We start from the raw sequence: 19,411 nt of genomic DNA, 5'->3' as shown, positions 1-19,411 counted from the left end.
ACATAGGGCGCCGGCAGGAATAGTCCAAGAGGCGTATGTGTGTGTTCCACACCCTGTATCCTGTGCATATGTATGACAGGATGTGTATGTGTGTGTGTATATACCCCTCTGTGTGTCAATGTTCTTCACATGTGTGTGTTTGTGTGTGTGTGTATGTGTGTGTGTATGTGTGTGTGTGTATGTGTGTGTGTGTATGTGTGTGTGTCATTCTGCAATGCCTTAGGCTTGTGGGCTGTAAATCCCTCAGGGTCCTCCTCCGGTGCTTCAGTGGCTTCACTCTGTAACACACACACACTGTTCCTATATGTCTTCCTGTATCTTCTCACCTTTTCCACTCTCTGCTCCCCTTCTTATTTATACTGAACTAAAATATAAATGCAACATGCAACGATTTCAAAGATTTTACTGAGTTACAGTTCATATAAGGAAATCAGTCAATTGAAATAAATTCATTATTCCCTAATCTATGCATTTCAGATGACTGGGAATATAGATGGTCACAGATACCTTAAAAAAAACAGGTAGGGGTGTGGATCAGATAACCAGTCAGTATCTGGTGTGACCACCATTTGTCTCATGCAGCGCGACACATCTCGTACGCATAGAGTTGATCAGGCTGTTGATTATGCCTTTTATTGTGCCCAGCACAAGGTGCACCTGTGTAATGACCATGCTGTTTAATCAGCTTCTTGATATGCCACACCTTGTACACAACATTTGAGAGAAATAAGCTGTTTGTGCATCTGGGACATTTCTGGGATCTTTTATTTCACCTCATGAAACAAGGGACACTTTACATGTTGTGTACATATTTTGGTTCAGTGTAAATACAGTATATATATATATATATATATGAAAATATATATGAAAAAAATATATATATATATTGGTTCAGTGTACACAGTACCCGTCAGAAGTTTGGACACACCTACTCATTCCAGTGTTTTTCTTTATTTTTACTATTTTCTACATAATAGTGAAGACATTAAAAACTATGAAAAAACAAATATGGAATCATGTAGTAACCCAAAAAGGTGTTAATTAAATCAAAATATATTTTATATTTGAGATTCTTCAAAGTAGCCACCCTTTGCCTTGATGACAGCTTTTCACACTCTTGGCATTCTCTCAACCAGCTTCCAACACTCTTGGCATTCTCTCAACCAGCTTCCAACAGTCTTGGCATTCTCTCAACCAGCTTCCAACACTCTTGGCATTCTCTCAACCAGCTTCCAACACTCTTGGCATTCTCTCAACCAGCTTCCAACACTCTTGGCATTCTCTCAACCAGCTTCCAACACTCTTGGCATTCTCTCAACCAGCTTCCAACACTCTTGGCATTCTCTCAACCAGCTTCCAACACTCTTGGCATTCTCTCAACTAGCTTCCAACACTCTTGGCATTCTCTCAACCAGCTTCCAACAGTCTTGGCATTCTCTCAACCAGCTTCCAACAGTCTTGACGGATTTCCCACATATGTTGAGCACTTGTTGCCTGCTTATTTCTTCACTCTGCGGTCCAACTCATCCCAGACCGTCTCAATTGGGTTGAGGGCAGGTGATTGTGGAGGCCAGTACATCTGATGCAGCACTCCATCACTCTACTTCTTGGTGAAATAGCCCTTAGACAGCCTGGAGGTGAGTTGGGTCATTGTCATGTTGAAAATCAAATTATAGTCCCACTATGCACAAAACAGATGGGATGGCATATCACTGTAAAATGCTGTGGTAGCCATGCTAGTTCAGTGTGCCTTGAATTCTAAATAAATCACAGACAGTGTCACCAGCAAAGCACCATCACACCACTTCCTCCAAGCTTCACAGTGGGAACTACAAATGCAGGCATCATCCGTTCACCTACTCTGCGTGTCACAAAGACATGGCGGTTGGAACCAAAAATCGTTAGACCAAAGTACAGATTTCCACCGGTCTAATTTCCATTGCTCATGTTTCTTAGCCCAATCAAGTCTCTTCTTCTTATTGGTGTCCGTTAGTAGTGGTTTCTTTGTAGAAGTTCGACCATGAAGGCCTGATTCAACCAGTCTCCTCTGAACAGTTGATGTTGAGATCTGTCTGTTACTTGAACTATGTGAAGAATTTATTTGGTCTCCAATTTCTGAGGTGCAGTAAACTCTAATGAACTTATCCTCTGCAGCAGAGGTAACTCTAATGAACTTATCCTCTGCAGCAGAGGTAACTCTGGGTCTTCCTTTCCTGTAGCGGTCCTCATGAGAGCCAGGTAACTCTAATGAACTTATCCTCTGCAGCAGAGGTAACTCTGGGTCTTCCTTTCCTGTGGCGGTCCTCATGAGAGCCAGGTAACTCTAATGAACTTATCCTCTGCAGCAGAGGTAACTCTGGGTCTTCCTTTCCTGTGACGGTCCTCATGAGAGCCAGGTAACTCTAATGAACTTATCCTCTGCAGCAGAGGTAACTCTGGGTCTTCCTTTCCTGTGACGGTCCTCATGAGAGCCAGGTAACTCTAATGAACTTATCCTCTGCAGCAGAGGTAACTCTGGGTCTTCCTTTCCTGTGGCGGTCCTCATGAGAGCCAGGTCTCTCTTATCCTCTGAGCAGAGGTAACTCTGGGTCTTCCTTTCCTGTGAGGTCCTCAAGAGCCAGGTAACTGAACTTATCCTCTGCAGCAGAGGTAACTCTGGGTCTTCCTTTCCTGTAGCGGTCCTCATGAGAGCCAGGTAACTCTAATGAACTTATCCTCTGCAGCAGAGGTAACTCTGGGTCTTCCTTTCCTGTAGCGGTCCTCATGAGAGCCAGGTAACTCTAATGAACGTATCCTCTGCAGTAGGTAACTCTAATGAACTTATCCTCTGCAGCAGAGGTAACTCTGGGTCTTCCTTTCCTGTAGCGGTCCTCATGAGAGCCAGGTAACTCTAATGAACGTATCCTCTGCAGTAGGTAACTCTAATGAACGTATCCTCTGCAGCAGAGGTAACTCTGGGTCTTCCTTTCCTGTGACGGTCCTCATGAGAGCCAGTTACATCATAGCGCTTCATGGTTTTTGCGACTGCATTTGAAGAAACATTGACTAACCTTCATGCTTCAACTAATGATGGACTGTCATTTCTCTTTGCTTATTTGAACTGTTTTTGCCATAAAATGGACTTGGTCTTTTAGCAAATAGGGCTATCTTCTGTATACCACCCCTACCTTGTCACAACACAACTGATTTGCTCAAACACATTAAGAAGGAAAGAAATTCCACGAATTAACTTTTAACAAGACGCACCTGTTAATTGAAATGCATTCCAGGTGACTACCTCATGAAGCTGATTGAGAGAATGCCAAGAGTGTGCAAAGCCGTCATCAAGGCAAAGGGTGACTACTTTGAACAATTTAAAATTTGTTTCACACTTTTTTGTTTAATACATGATTCCATGTAATACATGATTCCATTCCTGAATCCAAGATGGCGTAGCAGTCAGACGTCTTTGTCTTGTCTCGTCCCATGTGTATATATATTTTTCTTCATGTTCTTTTTAATATTTTTCCTAAACCTCAACTTCAAAATACTCCCCTGCAACCCGCCTCAACCAATGTGGTGTGGATCTATTTTTTTTTTCTAAAGTATTTCTATTTACCTCCAAACTGGAATACCTCAACTGAAGCTAGCTAGCTAACTAGCTACCAGCTATCGGCTAACTAGCTACCAACCACTGCTAGCGGTCATCAGCTATCCTTTAGCTCGGAAAGCTCTCGCCAGTTCGTACAACGCGTTTCAAACCAGAGCATACCGGACCTATTTTTCTCTCCATATCCCTGGATTCCTACCACAAACTCTGAACCTTTTCATCTGGATCATCACAGCTAGCTAACTGCAACCCTGGTTGACTACTCCTGGCTAACGTTTCCGTCCCGGAGCTAGCACCAGCTAGCCTGGGGCTAGCCCATGCTAGACCCATCACCCGGCTCACTCCTGGGGTACAATATCTGGACCCCTTCTACTGCCGGTACGGGGCACGGAACCCCACCGATCCTCTACGACTGGAATACCGACATAATCTGCGCGAGGATTCTAACAGGCCCCTCAGGCGCAACGCCCGCTGAAGGCACATTCTGCTAACCTGCTAGGCCTGCTAGCTACCTAGAGCTACTTGGAACCCTACTAACTCCACGACTGGTCTATCGACGTCACTGTACGAAGTGGCAAAAACAGACTTACCCCCAAAGGCTAAATTGCTAGCCCCGGTCTGCTAAATGCTAGCTTGCCAGCCCCGGTCTGCTAACTGCTAGCTTGTTTAGCCCCGTCCTACTAACTGTTTGCGTGTTAGCATCGGCCTGCTAACTGTCTGAATCGCCTTATTCCCAGTCAGCCCAATCACTCACTGGACCAGTATGTTCACTTGGTTACGCATGCCTCTCTCTAATATCAATATTATTACTGTCCTGGTTAGTGATTACTGTCTTATTTCACTGTAGATCCTCTAGCCCTGCTCAATATGCCTTGTCTGGAATATACTGCCATCAGACACACATAACTGCACCACATATCACACTTTCACAAAATGCTTGAAGACATGGCTAAAGGTCAATCAGATTTGTGAACATGGTCCCTAGCTGTGTGTTGCCGCTCTCCATGTTGTCTGTTGTCTGTAGCTTGTGAGGTGTGGAAACACTTTGTTGCTTTTATGAATTTTGTCTTGCTGCTTTTTGTTCTATGTTGCTCTGTCTGTATGCTATGTCTTGCTTGTCCTATGTTGCTCTGTCTGTATGCTATGTCTTGCTTGTCCTATGTTGCTATGTCTTGCTTGTTCTATGTTGCTATTGTCTATATTGTAATTGTTTTTAATAACCTGACCAGGGACTGCGGTTGAACTGCACTTGAGGGTGCACTTTTGCTGAAACGTTGATTAATGTGCACTGTCCCTGTAAAAATAAAAATAAACTCAAACTCAAACCAACCATGTTGTCCCACCTCCTACATATGTAATGACATCACCTGGTTTAAACGTCTCTAGAGATTATATCTCTCTCATCATTACTCAATGCCTAGGTTTACCTCCAATGTACTCACATCCTACCTTACCTTTGTCTGTACACTATGCCTTGAATCTATGCTATCGTGCCCAGAAACCTGCTCCTTTTACTCTCTGTTCCGAACGTGCTAGACGGCCAGTTCTTATAGCCTTTAGCCGTACCCTTATCCTACTTCTTCTTTGTTCCTCTGGTGATGTAGAGGTTAATCCAGGTCCTGCAGTGCCTAGCTCCACTCCCACTTCCCAGGTGCTCTCATTTGTTGACTTCTGTAACCGTAAAAGCCTTGGTTTCATGCATGTTAACATTAGAAGCCTACTCCCTAAATTTGTTTTACTCACTGCTTTAGCACACTCTGCTAACCCGGATGTCTTAGCCGTGTCTGAATCCTGGCTTAGGAAAACCACCAAAAACCATGAAATCTCCATTGCTCACTATAACATTTTCTGCCAAGATAGACCTGCGAAAGGGGCCGGTGTTGCAATCTACTGCAAAGATAGTAATACAGAATTCTGCAGGCTATCTATGTCTGTACCCAAACAATTCAAGCTTCTACTTCTAAAAATTCACCTTCCCAGAAACAAGTCTCTCACTGTTGCCTCTTGCTATAGACCTCCCTCTGCCCCCAGCTGTACCCTCGACACCATATGTGAATTGATTGCCCCCCATCTATCTTCTGAGCTTGTGCTACTAGGTGACCTAAACTGGGACATGCTTAACAACCCGGCCATCCTACAATCCAAGCTTGATGCCCTCAATCTCACACAAATTATTAATGAACCTACCAGGTACAACTCCAGATCCGTAAACACGGACACCCTCATAGATGTCATCCTAACTAACTCGCCCTCCAAATACACCTCTGCTGTTTTCAATCAAGATCTCAGCGATCACTGCCTCATTGCCTGCATCCGTAATGGGTCTGCGACCAAACGACCACCCCTCATCACTGTCAAACGCTCCCTAAAACACTTTAGCGAGCAGGCCTTTCTAATCGACCTGGCCGAGGTATCCTGGAATGTCATTGACCTCATCCCGTCAGTAGATGATGCCTGGCTATTCTTTAAAAGTGCCTTCCTCACCATCTTAAATAAGCATGCCCCATTCAAAAAATGTAGAACTAGGAATAGATATAGACCTTGGTTCACTCCAGACCTGTCTGCCCTTGACCAGCACAAAACCATCCTGTGGCGTTCTGCATTAGCATCGAACAGCCCCCGTGATATGCAACTTTTCAGGGAAGTTAGGAACAACTATACACAGGCAGTTAGGAAAGCTAAGGCTAGCTTTTTCAAACAGAAATTTGCATTCTGTAGTACTAACTCAAAACAGTTCTGGGATGCTGTAAAGTCCATGGAGAATAAGAGCACCTCCTCCCAGCTGCCAACTACACTGAGGCTAGGAAACACTGTCACCACTGATAAATCCACTATAATTTAGAATTTCAATAAGCATTTCTCTACGAATGGCCATGCTTTCCACCTGGCTACCCCTACCCCGGTCAACTGCCCGGCACCCTTCACAGAAACCCGCCAAAGCCCCCACCATTTCTCCTTTACCCAAATCCAGAAAGCTGATGTTCTGAAAGAGCTGCAAAATCTGAACCCCTACATATCAGCCGGGCTAGACAATCTGGACCATCTCTTTCTAAAATGTTCTGCCGAAATTGTTGCAGCCCCTATTACTAGCCTGTTCAACCTCTCTTTCGTATCGTGTGAGATTCCCAAAGATTGGAAAGCTGCCGCAGTCATCCCCCTCTTCAAAGGGGAGACACTCTAGACCCAAACTGCTACAGACCTATATCTATCCTACCCTGTCTTTCTAAGGTCTTCGAAAGCCAAGTTAACAAACAGTTTACCGACCATTTCGAATCCCACCATACCTTCTCCGCTATGCAATCCCGTTTCAGAGCTGGTCATGGGTGCACCTCAGCCACACTCAAGGTCCTAAATGACATCATATCCGCCATCGATAAGAGACATTACTGTGCAGCCGTATTCATCGACCTGGCCAAGGTTTTCGACTCTGTCAATCACCACATTCTTATTGGCAGACTTGACAGCCTTGGTTTCTCAAAATATTCCCTCGCCTGGTTTCCCAAGTACTTCTCTGATAGAGTTCAGTGTGTCAAATCTGAGGGACTGTTGTCCGGACCTCTGCCAGTCTCTTTGGGGGTGCCACAGGGTTCAAACCTCGGGCCGACTCTCTTCACTGTATACATCAATGATGTTGCTCTTGCTGCTGGTGATTATCTGATAGACCTCTACGCAGACGACACCATTCTCTATACTTCTGGCTCCTCTTTGGACACTGTGTTAACTAACCTCCAGACGAGCTTCAATGCCATACAACTCTCCTTCCGTGGCCTCCAACTGCTCTTAAACGCAAGTAAAACTAAATGCATGCTATTCAACCGATCACTGCCCGCACCTGCTCGCCCGTCCAGCATCACTACTCTGGACGGCTCTGACTTAGAATACGTGGACAACTACAAATACCTAGGTGTCTGGTTAGACTGTAAACTCTCCTTCCAGACTCACATTAAGCATCTCCAATCCAAAATTAAATCTAGAATTGGCTTCCTATATCGCAACAAACATCCTTCACTCATGCTGCCAAACATACCCTCATAAAACTGACCATCCTACCGATCCTCGACTTCGGTGATGTCATCTATAAAATTGCCTCCAACACCCTACTCAACAAACTGGATGCAGTCTATCACAGTGCTATCCGTTTTGTCACCAAAGTCCCATACACTACCCACCATTGTGACCTGTACGCTCTCGTTGGTTGGCTCTCGCTTCATACTCGTTGCCAAATCCACTGGCTACAGGTCATCTACAAGTCTCTGCTAGGTAAAGCCCCACCTTATTTCAGCTCACTGGTCACCATAGCAGCACCCACTCGTAGCTCGCGCGCTCCAGCAGGTATATCTCACTGGTCACCCCCAAAGCCAATTCCTCCTTTGGTCGTCTTTCCTTACAGTTCTCTGCTGCCAATGACTAGAACAAACTGCAAAAATCTCTGAAGCTGAAGACTCATATCTCCCTCACTAGCTTTAAGTACCAGCTGTCAGAGCAGCTAACAGATCACTGCACCTGTACATAGCCCATCTGTAAATAGCCCATCCAACATCCCCATACTGTATTGATTTATTTATCTTGCTCCTTCGCACCCTCATCTTCTGCACATCCTACCATTCCAGTGTTTAATTGCTATATTGTAATTACTTCGCCACCATGGCCTATTTATTGCCTTAACTCCCTTATCTTACCTCATTTGCACTCACTGTATATAGACTTTTTGTTTTCTTTTGTTCTACTGTATTATTGACTATGTTTTGTTTATTCCATGTGTAACTCTGTGTTGTTGTATGTGTCGAATTGCTATGCTTTATCTTGGCCAGGTCGCAGTTGCAAATGAGGACATGTTCTCATTTAGCATACCTGGTTAAATAAAGTTAAAAAATGTGTGTTATTTCATACTTTTGATGTCTTCACTAGTATTCTACAATGTTGAAAATAGTCAAAATAAAGAAAAACCCTTGAATGAGTAGGTGTGTCCAAACTTTTGACTGGTACTGTATATATGTATATATATATATATATATATATATATATATATATATATATATATAGCCTTACAGTGCAGAGAGAGAACACATAAGGAGAGAAGAGACACACCTTTCTCAGACAATGTCACAGTAGAACGCTCCTTATTCTCCTAATAAAAAGGCAAAGCTTTTACAGAGCACACCTTAGGCCTTATACCTTACAGGTAGACGACAGTGTGTGTCCGTGTGTGTGTGAGCCTGTGAGTGTGTGTGTGGAGGGGGAGTGTTTGTTTTCGTTAAAGAGGAGAGGGTGGAGTTGCCAGTGACTCGGAGAAGAGGCCCACCTATAGGATAAGGGGGCGGGCAAGGGTGTGTTTGTTTCCGTGGTGTGTGTGTGTGTGTGTGTTTCTGTTTCATATTCCCAGAGCTTAGGAATAAGACATGATGTCAGTGAGAGCATCTCCATGAGGTAAACAGGCTGTGTGGGTATGTTTGTGTACAGAGTGAGTGTGTGTGTGTGTGTGTGTGTGTGTGTGTGTGTGTGTGTGTGTGTGTGTGTGTGTGTGTGTGTGTGTGTGTGTGTGTGTGTGTGTGTGTGTGTGTGTGTGTGTGTGTGTGTGTGTGTGTGTGCTTTTGTGAATGGGGGTGTTTGCTGTTGTATGTATGCGTGTGTGTATTTGTGATTGCCTGTGTAACGTGACCCCGGCCCTGTTCCACCCTTATGGGAACGGAACATGCTTAATTGATGAGGTAATGCTCCATTTTCTCTCCTAACGCTTCACTATATTCACCCTGCCTCTTTTTCTTTCTTCTCTTTTGTTCCCTTGTTTCTTTCCCCCTTTTTCTTTTGTCTCTCAAAAGCTGGATATAAACTGCGTGGCTCGCTAGCTAGTTCGTTCATCTCAAGACAAGGTAAAGATGCATTACTCTTCCAATTTCACCTCCTATCCTCTGTTGTCCCCCTTCTCTCCACCCCCTCACCCCTCCCCTCCCCTCCAAATCAGGACATGGTTATCGAGTTTTGTGGTTGGTGTTTTGTATTGTCTAGGCTGCTCCCCCCTCCTTCCACCTCTCCCTCCCTTCACTGTGTGTGATTGTGATAAACAAAAGAATGGAACTGAAACAGATCCTTGCGGCACACCTTAGGCCTTATATCTTATGCACTGTAGCGTGGGGTTCATGTCCATTGGAATCTTAACAGTGCACCATCATACCTACTGTAACTCCACCCATTTTATATCTGTTAAGTGTCTCTCTGAATATAGAACCAATTGTTGTGTCAAATTTACAAGGAGTTATTTAGTGTCTTAACTTAGGCCTTGTGTGTCCTATTCGGCCCGCAGGCCTTGTTAAACAACATCAACCAGCTTGACTGGTAAGATGTCTTGTGAAGACCCAATCAAATCAAATCAAATGTTATTGGTCACATACACATGTTTAGCAGATGTTATTGGTCACATACACATGTTTAGCAGATGTTATTGGTCACATACACATGGTTAGCAGATGTTATTGGTCACATACACATGTTTAGCAGATGTTATTGGTCACATACACATGGTTAGCAGATGTTATTGGTCACATACACATGGTTAGCAGATGTTATTGGTCACATACACATAGTTAGCAGATGTTATTGGTCACATACACATGTTTAGCAGATGTTATTGGTTACATACACATGTTTAGCAGATGTTATTGGTCACATACACATGTTTAGCAGATGTTATTGGTCACATACACATGTTTAGCAGATATTATTGGTCACATACACATGTTTAGCAGATGTTATTGGTCACATACACATGTTTAGCAGATGTTATTGGTCACATACACATGTTTAGCAGATGTTATTGGTCACATACACATGTTTAGCAGATGTTATTGGTCACATACACATGTTTAGCAGATATTATTGGTCACATACACATGTTTAGCAGATGTTATTGCGAGTGTAGAGAAATGCTTGTGCTTCTAGTTCTGACAGTGCAGCAATATCTAACAAGTAATAACTAACAATTTCACAAAAACTACCTAATACACACAAGTCTAAGTAAAGGAATGGAATAATAATATATACATATATGGATGAGCAATGACAGAGCAGCACAGGCAAGATGCAATAGATGGTATAGAATACCATTATTCTGAAAAGAGAGGGTGTTCTATGCTAAAGATGTGTATAGGGAAGAGGAGTGGAACTGACAGCGTTTTAGCAACATGAAATCTTATTCAAATCTGTTCATATACACCCCCAGGAAGAATGTGACACCATTTTTTTTTTGTGTACATTCTCTGACAAGCAGGCACTTAGATATGGTCATTTTCACCTTTTCATAAATTCATAGAATGTTTGGGAACATATATATTAAGGAATTTGGGAACCTTCTATAGCAGTATAGAGTGGAAAAGAGGCTGTGTGTTTGGACACATAATAGACACTGCAGTAAATCAAATATATGTCTTGTCCAGGACCCGAGTCCACGCAGACCAGTGCGCCATAGCCAATCAGTAAGCCAATATGCAAATAAGCCATCTGCCACACGGGCCTGCCATCGTTCACTTTGAACTGGACTGTGTGTTTACAGGCAGTAGGGCCTGTCATCATTCACTTTGAACTGGACTGTGTGTCTCTCCCTGTGTTGCCTATTCACAACAACAAGATCAACAACTAATGCTAGCCAGAGTCGAGATGAGATCAAATCTAGCGAGGGAACATAAGATAAACCCTCTCAGCTAGTTGGCCATCAAAATTGCACTGATAAATGATGTGAAATAGTAGCCTGCTCGCCCTTCTGCTGCTTGCTAGTCCAACGCTCTAACCACTAGGCTACCCTGCCGTCTTGCTAGCTAACCAAATGACATTGCAGCATCACTAGCTGTAGCCAATGAAAAACAATATGAAGGAAAAAAGTCAATCACTCATCCACTCCTCCAGCCAATGTTAAGTTGTTTTTAGCTTGCTAAATAAATAGCTAGTTACGTAAATAAATACGCTAGCCCAGCTGTGTCAAACTCAATCAGTGCACGGGCCATTTTGAAACATTTGCAGGCCAGACATAGTCTATTTGTTTTTACAAAGAAACTTGCAACTGTGGCCCACACAGGCCATTGTTTTATTTGAAAAAATATGGCGATTTATTTATTTTTTTATTTTACCTTTATTTAACCAGGTAGGCAAGTTGAGAACAAGTTCTCATTTACAATTGCGACCTGGCCAAGATAAAGCAAAGCAGTTCGACAGATACGACACAGAGTTACACATGGAGTAAAACAAACATACAGTCAATAATACAGTATAAACAAGTCTAAATACAATGTGAGCAAATGAGGTGAGAAGGGAGGTAAAGGCAAAAAAGGCCATGGTGGCAAAGTAAATACAGTATAGCAAGTAAAACACTGGAATGGTAGTTTTGCAATGGAAGAATGTGCAAAGTAGAAATAAAAATAATGGGGTGCAAAGGAGCAAAATAAATAAATAAATCAAATTTAAATACAGTTGGGAAAGAGGTAGTTGTTTGGGCTAAATTATAGATGGGCTATGTACAGGTGCAGTAATCTGTGAGCTGCTCTGACAGTTGGTGCTTAAAGCTAGTGAGGGAGATAAGTGTTTCCAGTTTCAGAGATTTTTGTAGTTTGTTCCAGTCATTGGCAGCAGAGAACTGGAAGGAGAGGCGGCCAAAGAAAGAATTGGTTTTGGGGGTGACTAGAGAGATATACCTGCTGGAGCGTGTGCTACAGGTGGGAGATGCTATGGTGACCAGCGAGCTGAGATAAGGAGGGACTTTACCTAGCAGGGTCTTGTAGATGACATGGAGCCAGTGGGTTTGGCGACGAGTATGAAGCGAGGGCCAGCCAACGAGAGCGTACAGGTCGCAATGGTGGGTAGTATATGTGGCTTTGGTGACAAAACGGATTGCACTGTGATAGACTGCATCCAATTTGTTGAGTAGGGTATTGGAGGCTATTTTGTAAATGACATCGCCAAAGTCGAGGATTGGTAGGATGGTCAGTTTTACAAGGGTATGTTTGGCAGCATGAGTGAAGGATGCTTTGTTGCGAAATAGGAAGCCAATTCTAGATTTAACTTTGGATTGGAGATGTTTGATATGGGTCTGGAAGGAGAGTTTACAGTCTAACCAGACACCTAAGTATTTGTAGTTGTCCACGTATTCTAAGTCAGAGCCGTCCAGAGTAGTGATGTTGGACAGGCGGGTAGGTGCAGGTAGCGATCGGTTGAAGAGCATGCATTTAGTTTTACTTGTATTTAAGAGCAATTGGAGGCCACGGAAGGAGAGTTGTATGGCATTGAAGCTTGCCTGGAGGGTTGTTAACACAGTGTCCAAAGAAGGGCCGGAAGTATACAGAATGGTGTCGCCTGCGTAGAGGTGGATCAGAGACTCACCAGCAGCAAGAGCGACCTCATTGATGTATACAGAGAAGAGAGTCGGTCCAAGAATTGAACCCTGTGGCACCCCATAGAGACTGCCAGAGGTCCGGACAGCAGACCCTCCGATTTGACACACTGAACTCTATCAGAGAAGTAGTTGGTGAACCAGGTGAGGCAATCATTTGAGAAACCAAGGCTGTCGAGTCTGCCGATGAGGATGTGGTGATTGACAGAGTCGAAAGCCTTGGCCAGATCAATGAATACGGCTGCACAGTAATGTTTCTTATCGATGGCGGTTAAGATATCGTTTAGGACCTTGAGCGTCGCTGAGGTGCACCCATGACCAGCTCTGAAACCAGATTGCATAGCAGAGAAGGTATGGTGAGATTCGAAATGGTCGGTAATCTGTTTGTTGACTTGGCTTTCAAGACCGTAGAAAGGCACGGTAGGATAGATATAGGTCTGTAGCAGTTTGGGTCAAGAGTGTCCCCCTTTGAAGAGGGGGATGACCGCAGCTGCTTTCCAATCTTTGGGAATCTCAGACGACACGAAAGAGAGGTTGAACAGGCTAGTAATAGGGGTGGCAACAATTTCGGCAGATAATTTTAGAAAGAAAGGGTCCAGATTGTCTAGCCCGGCTGATTTGTAGGGGTCCAGATTTTGCAGCTCTTTCAGAACATCAGCTGAATGGATTTGGGAGAAGGAGAAATGGGGAAGGCTTGGGCGAGTTGCTGTTGGGGGTGCAGTGCTGTTGACCGGGGTAGGAGTAGCCAGGTGGAAAGCATGGCCAGCCGTAGAAAAATGCTTATTGAAATTCTCAATTATGGTGGATTTATCAGTGGTGACAGTGTTTCCTATCTTCAGTGCAGTGGGCAGCTGGGAGGAGGTGTTTTTATTCTCCATGGACTTTACAGTGTCCCAGAACTTTTTTGAGTTAGTGTTGCAGGAAGCAAATTGTATAATTTATAATGTCTACTTATATGATGCTGTAAATAGCATTTGGACATATTACAGTTTTTAACAATCACTATTTTCAGAACCTTGTGGTCATTTTTCAAAACTCGAGACACAAAACTCAAAACGGTCGTCACCTTGCGCAACACAGGCTGTCCAGTGTTCAAAACATTGCATTGTGCATTCATATCTTTAAAGAAACCTTGCGCTTGCAGAATCATTGGTTCAAATAACTCATTCATCATGAAATACCATAGGAACATTCATTTAGATCAACCACACACAAGATACCGATAGTTTCACTGTGTAGATGTTCGTTCAATCCTTAAATATTGTAGTACAGAATATGTGATATGTGATGTTTCATTATGCTACTACACGTAAATACATCACTGTAAAAGGACTAGTAGAGAGAATACTACAGACACAGTGGAATCATTGAACAAAATAGGACATTTATTGATGAAATACAATAAAATCACAACATAGGTTTCTTTGAATCAAAGCAAAAATAATTAGCTACAAAAAAGAAAAAACAGTTAAAGGTCAAATGCAGTGTTCCTCACCTGGTTTACTGTAAAACATCACTGCAGTGTTCCTCACCTGGCTTACTGTAAAACATCACTGCAGTGTTCCTCACCTGGCTTACTATAAAACATCACTGCAGTGTTCCTCACCTGGCTTACTGTAAAACATCACTGCAGTGTTCCTCACCTGGCTTACTGTAAAACATCACTGCCGTGTTCCTCACCTGGCTTTCTATAAAACATCACTGCAGTGTTCCTCACCTGGTTTACTGTAAAACATCACTGCAGTGTTCCTCACCTGGCTTACTGTAAAACATCACTGCAGTGTTCCTCACCTGGCTTACTATAAAACATCACTGCAGTGTTCCTCACCTGGCTTACTGTAAAACATCACTGCAGTGTTCCTCACCTGGCTTACTGTAAAACATCACTGCCGTGTTCCTCACCTGGCTTACTACCTATAAAACATCACTGCAGTGTTCCTCACCTGGTTTACTGTAAAACATCACTGCAGTGTTCCTCACCTGGCTTACTGTAAAACATCACTGCAGTGTTCCTCACCTGGCTTACTATAAAACATCACTGCAGTGTTCCTCACCTGGCTTACTGTAAAACATCACTGCAGTGTTCCTCACCTGGTTTACTGTAAAACATCACTGCAGTGTTCCTCACCTGGCTTACTATAAAACATCACTGCAGTGTTCCTCACCTGGTTTACTGTAAAACATCACTGCAGTGTTCCTCACCTGGTTTACTGTAAAACATCACTGCAGCATTACTGCAGTGTTCCTCACCTGGTTTACTGTAAAACATCACTGCAGTGTTCCTCACCTGGCTTACTATAAAACATCACTGCAGTGTTCCTCACCTGGCTTACTGTAAAACATCACTGCAGTGTTCCTCACCTGGCTTACTATAAAACATCACTGCAGTGTTCCTCACCTGGCTTACTGTAAAACATCACTGCAGTGTTCCTCACCTGGCTTACTGTAAAACATCACTGCAGTGTTCCTCACCTGGCTTACTGTAAAACATCACTGCCGTGTTCCTCACCTGGCTTACTGTAAAAAGCAAAACAAAGGATTGATTACTGTACTTCTATATTTCCATCAACCCTGTCTTGTGGATTTGGCCACAGGTTCTCATCCCCACCACAATGACATTTTTCATTAGCCAAACATCTTGGGAAGAATCTTCGGGCGAATCCAGGCCTGACACTGGTCTGCCGTGATGTCATTGCATGCGTCATCCATGGCCCGGAGAAGGGCTGCTTGCTCGTGAGGGCGCCTATCATATACCTTCCACCTCCCTCAATCGGGTTAAGAAAAGGAGAGTATGGGGGTAAGTGCAGGGTGGTAAATTGTGGATGGGCCTGAAACCATGCTTGCACCATTTGAGCATGGTGGAACCTGACATTATCCCACACAATGACATAGGTCATGCCATCAGCTCTACAGACCTAATTTAGCTCATCAAGGAAGGTTACATTCGAACAGTGAATCATGTGGCTGCCTGCAACACAATATATAGAGTATATAGAGTAGAGAGCTTTAGATGTTGTTTGACCAAACATTAGAACGGGCAGGATGAGTAATCTAAGCAACTTTGACTGTGGTATGACTGTTGATGCCACACATGGTGATTCCAGCATCCCAGAAACAGCTGCCTTCCTGGGATTTTTACGCACTACAGTCTCTAGAGTTTACAGAGAATGGTGCGATAAACAAAACACATTCAGTGAGCTGCAGTTCTGTGGGGAAAACACCTTGTTAATGAGAGAGGTCAGAGGATAATGTCTAGACTCATTCAAGCTAACAGAAAGGCCACAAATGCTCAAATAACAGCTGTTTAAAACAGTGTTGTGCAAAAGGGCATCTCTTAATGTACAACGCCGGGAATAATTCAGGCTGTGGAGGCAAAAGGGGTCCTACCCAGTACTAGATAGGTGTACCTAATAAAGTCGCCGGTGAGTGTACAGTAATGTTAAATCTGATAACATGGTCTGGAAAAGTGGTACATGGGACCATGGAAACAGTGTCTGATAAAGAATGATGATGAAATATTACATCCATAGATAATGTCGTCCAGTTGGTTCATGTTCGGTAATTGGTGTCAATGGATCTCGTTATCCTGAAACATTCATGATCTAAACATGGAATATTGTTTGTCAGTTTCCATAAAACTCTGCATTAAGAGTAATGCAACAGTACCTTACCATTTTGAGCAGTTGTATCAATTGATAGTTAGATCATTGTAATGAAATGAATAGACAGTCATCTCAGATGTAATGTGTGAATTGCATTTTGAAATGGTAATACTTTGATGTTAAGTTGTCATTTTGAACAGGTGATTTTAGTTCACTGAACAAATGATCTTAGCTTTATGTGTATTGTATCCAAGAAATTGGAAAAAGTGTTAGAGTTTTGAAAAATGTGCATTTTGATCATTGGTTGTGAGTTTTGTGTCTAGAGTTTTGAAAAATGACATGAAGGTTCTGAAATTAGTGCCAAAGTGATTGTGAAAAACTGTAAAACAAAGGAAGAGATACATAAGATGTGTCCAGCCTTTGCTGCTATGACATGGTGTGACCCTAATCAAAGAGTATTTAATAACTCCAGATAACTAAAACATAGCTATAGGTTGTTGTAACATTTAAACTGAAACATTTTTTCTTTTTTGCACTGCATGTATCACTGGTGCGGTTGAATACAGCATTGTTGTATGGTGCCAGTCCTCTTCTGGCTGTGCCGGGTGGAGATTATAACAGAACATGGCCAAGATGTTCAAATGTTCATAAATGACCAGCATGGTCAAATAATAATAATCACAGTAGTTGTCGAGGGTGCAGCAAGTCAGCACCTCAGGAGTAAATGTCAGTTGGCTTTTCAGAGCCGACCATTGAGAGTATCTCTACCGCTCCTGCTGTCTCTAGAGAGTTGAAAACAGCAGGTCTGGGACAGGTAGCATGTCTGGTGAACAGGTCAGGGTTCCATAGCCGCAGGCAGAAGAGTTGAAACTGGAGCAGCAGCACGGCCAGGTGGACTGGGGACAGCAAGGAGTCATCATGCCAGAAAGTCCTGAGGCATGATCCTAGGGCTCAGGTCCTCCGAGAGAGAAAGAAAGAAAGAAAGAAAGAAAGAGAGCACACTTAAATTCACACAGGACACCGGATAAGACAGGAGAAATACTCCAGATATAACAGACTGACCCTAGCCCCCCGATACATAAACTACTGCAGCATAAATACGGGAGGCTGAGACAGGAGGGGTCAGGAGACACTGTGGCCCCATCCGATGATACCCCCTAACAGGGCGAAACAGGCAGGATATAACCCCACCCACTTTGCCAAAGCACAGCCCCCACACCACTAGAGAGATATCTTCAACCACCAACTTACCGTCCTGAGACAAGGCCGAGTATAGCCCACGGAGATCTCCGCCACGGCACAACCCAAGGGGGGGCGCCAACCCAGACAGGAAGACCACGTCAGTGACTCAACCCACTCAAGTGACGCACCCCTCCTAGGGACGGCATGGAAGAACACCAGTAAGCCAGTGACTCAGTCCCTGCAATAGGGTTTGAGGCAGAGAATCCCGGTGGAGAGAGGGGAACCGGCCAGGCAGAGACAGCAAAGGCGGTTCATTGCTCCAGAGCCTTTCCGTTCACCTTCACACTCCTGGGCCGGACTACACTCAATCATATGACCCACTGAAGAGATGAGTCTTCAATAAAGACTTAAAGATTGAGACCGAGTCTGTGTCTCTCACATGGGTAGGCAGACCATTCCATAAAAATGGAGCTCTATAGGAGAAAGCCCTGCCTCCAGCTGTTTGCTTAGAAATTCTAGGGACAATTAGGAGGCCTGTGTCTTGTGACCGTAGCGTACGTGTAGGTATGTACGGCAGGACCAAATCAGAGAGAAAGGTAGGAGCAAGCCCATGTAATGCTTTGTAGGTTAGCAGTAAAACCTTGAAATCAGCCCTTGCCTTGACAGGAAGCCAGTGTAGGGAGGCTAGCACTGGAGTAATATGATCAATTTTGGGGTTCTAGTCGGGATTCTAGCAGCCGTATTTAGCACTAACTGAAGTATATTTAGTGCTTTATCCGGGTAGCCGGAAAGTAGAGCATTGCAGTAGTCTAACCTAGAAGTGACAAAAGCATGGATACATTTTTTCTCATTTTGAACAGAAAATGTCATATTTTTTCAATGTTACGTAGATGGAAAAAGGCTGTCTTTGAAATGGTCTTGATATGTTTGTTATGTTTGTTAAAAGAGAGATCAGGGTCCAGAGTAACACCGAATTCAGCATCTCCCCCTTCACCCCTCAATTGTGTGCATTGTGGACTGTATGGGTGTTTGTGTATCTGTGTTAACATTTGCATACGAGTGTGTGTGTGCCGGAGTCTATATCTGTGTGTGTCTTGGTCCCCTTGTCCTTGTTCATCTGCACACTGAGTGGGAACATGTGAATGTCCGCGTCACACGTCTGTCTGTTCACGTTCTCCAGATCGCCGTCATCCCAACTTCCATTCATATCTTTTATTTCCATTACGCTGTCATTCTCCTTTTGCCTTGGAGCACTCTGTTGTTGTTGATGGTGGATTTGGTTTGTTTGTGGTTACCGAGGTGTACGTGTGTGAAAACACTTGTCGGCATTGGGACAAGTGAGACACGTCAACAGCTGCTGATGCCTCTTCTGGTGTGTGTGTGACCGTGTGTGTGTGCGCACCGTGTGTGTGTGTGTGTGTGTGTGTGTGTGTGTGCACGCGTCCATGTGTGTGTGTGCGCGACCCGTGTGTGTGCGCGCCCGTGTGTGTGTGTGTGTGTGTGTGTGTGCGCGCGCCCGTGTGTGTGTGTGTGCGCGACCCGTGTGTGTGCGCGCCCGTGTGTGTGTGTGTGTGTGTATGGACCCTCACCGCGGTAGACAGTGTTATAATTAGACGTGTTTCATATAAAGTGTAACCCGTGGACCGGCATGCCAGCCATTTCCCA

At 43.9% G+C, this 19,411-nt stretch overlaps 1 protein-coding gene across 6 annotated transcripts in view; it reads left to right on the top strand.

Moving 5' to 3' along the window:
- Positions 1-19,411, top strand: part of LOC112252062 (nuclear factor 1 A-type) — a 357,068-nt gene that overhangs the window by 277,176 nt on the left and 60,481 nt on the right. For 5 of the 6 annotated variants that reach the window (XM_042322993.1, XM_042322995.1, XM_042322994.1 and 2 more), the window contains exon 7: positions 9,409-9,459. The exons of the other annotated variant lie outside the window; for it this stretch is intronic. In XM_042322993.1, the coding sequence (XP_042178927.1) occupies positions 9,409-9,459 (51 nt within the window). The remainder of the gene's footprint in view (positions 1-9,408; positions 9,460-19,411) is intronic. 6 annotated transcript variants of the gene reach the window in all.

This window comes from Oncorhynchus tshawytscha, linkage group LG06 (assembly GCF_018296145.1).
Source record: "Oncorhynchus tshawytscha isolate Ot180627B linkage group LG06, Otsh_v2.0, whole genome shotgun sequence".
Lineage (NCBI taxonomy): Eukaryota > Metazoa > Chordata > Actinopteri > Salmoniformes > Salmonidae > Oncorhynchus > Oncorhynchus tshawytscha.
Note: the sequence above shows the minus strand (reverse complement) of the source record. Positions and strands in the feature narration are given on the sequence as shown.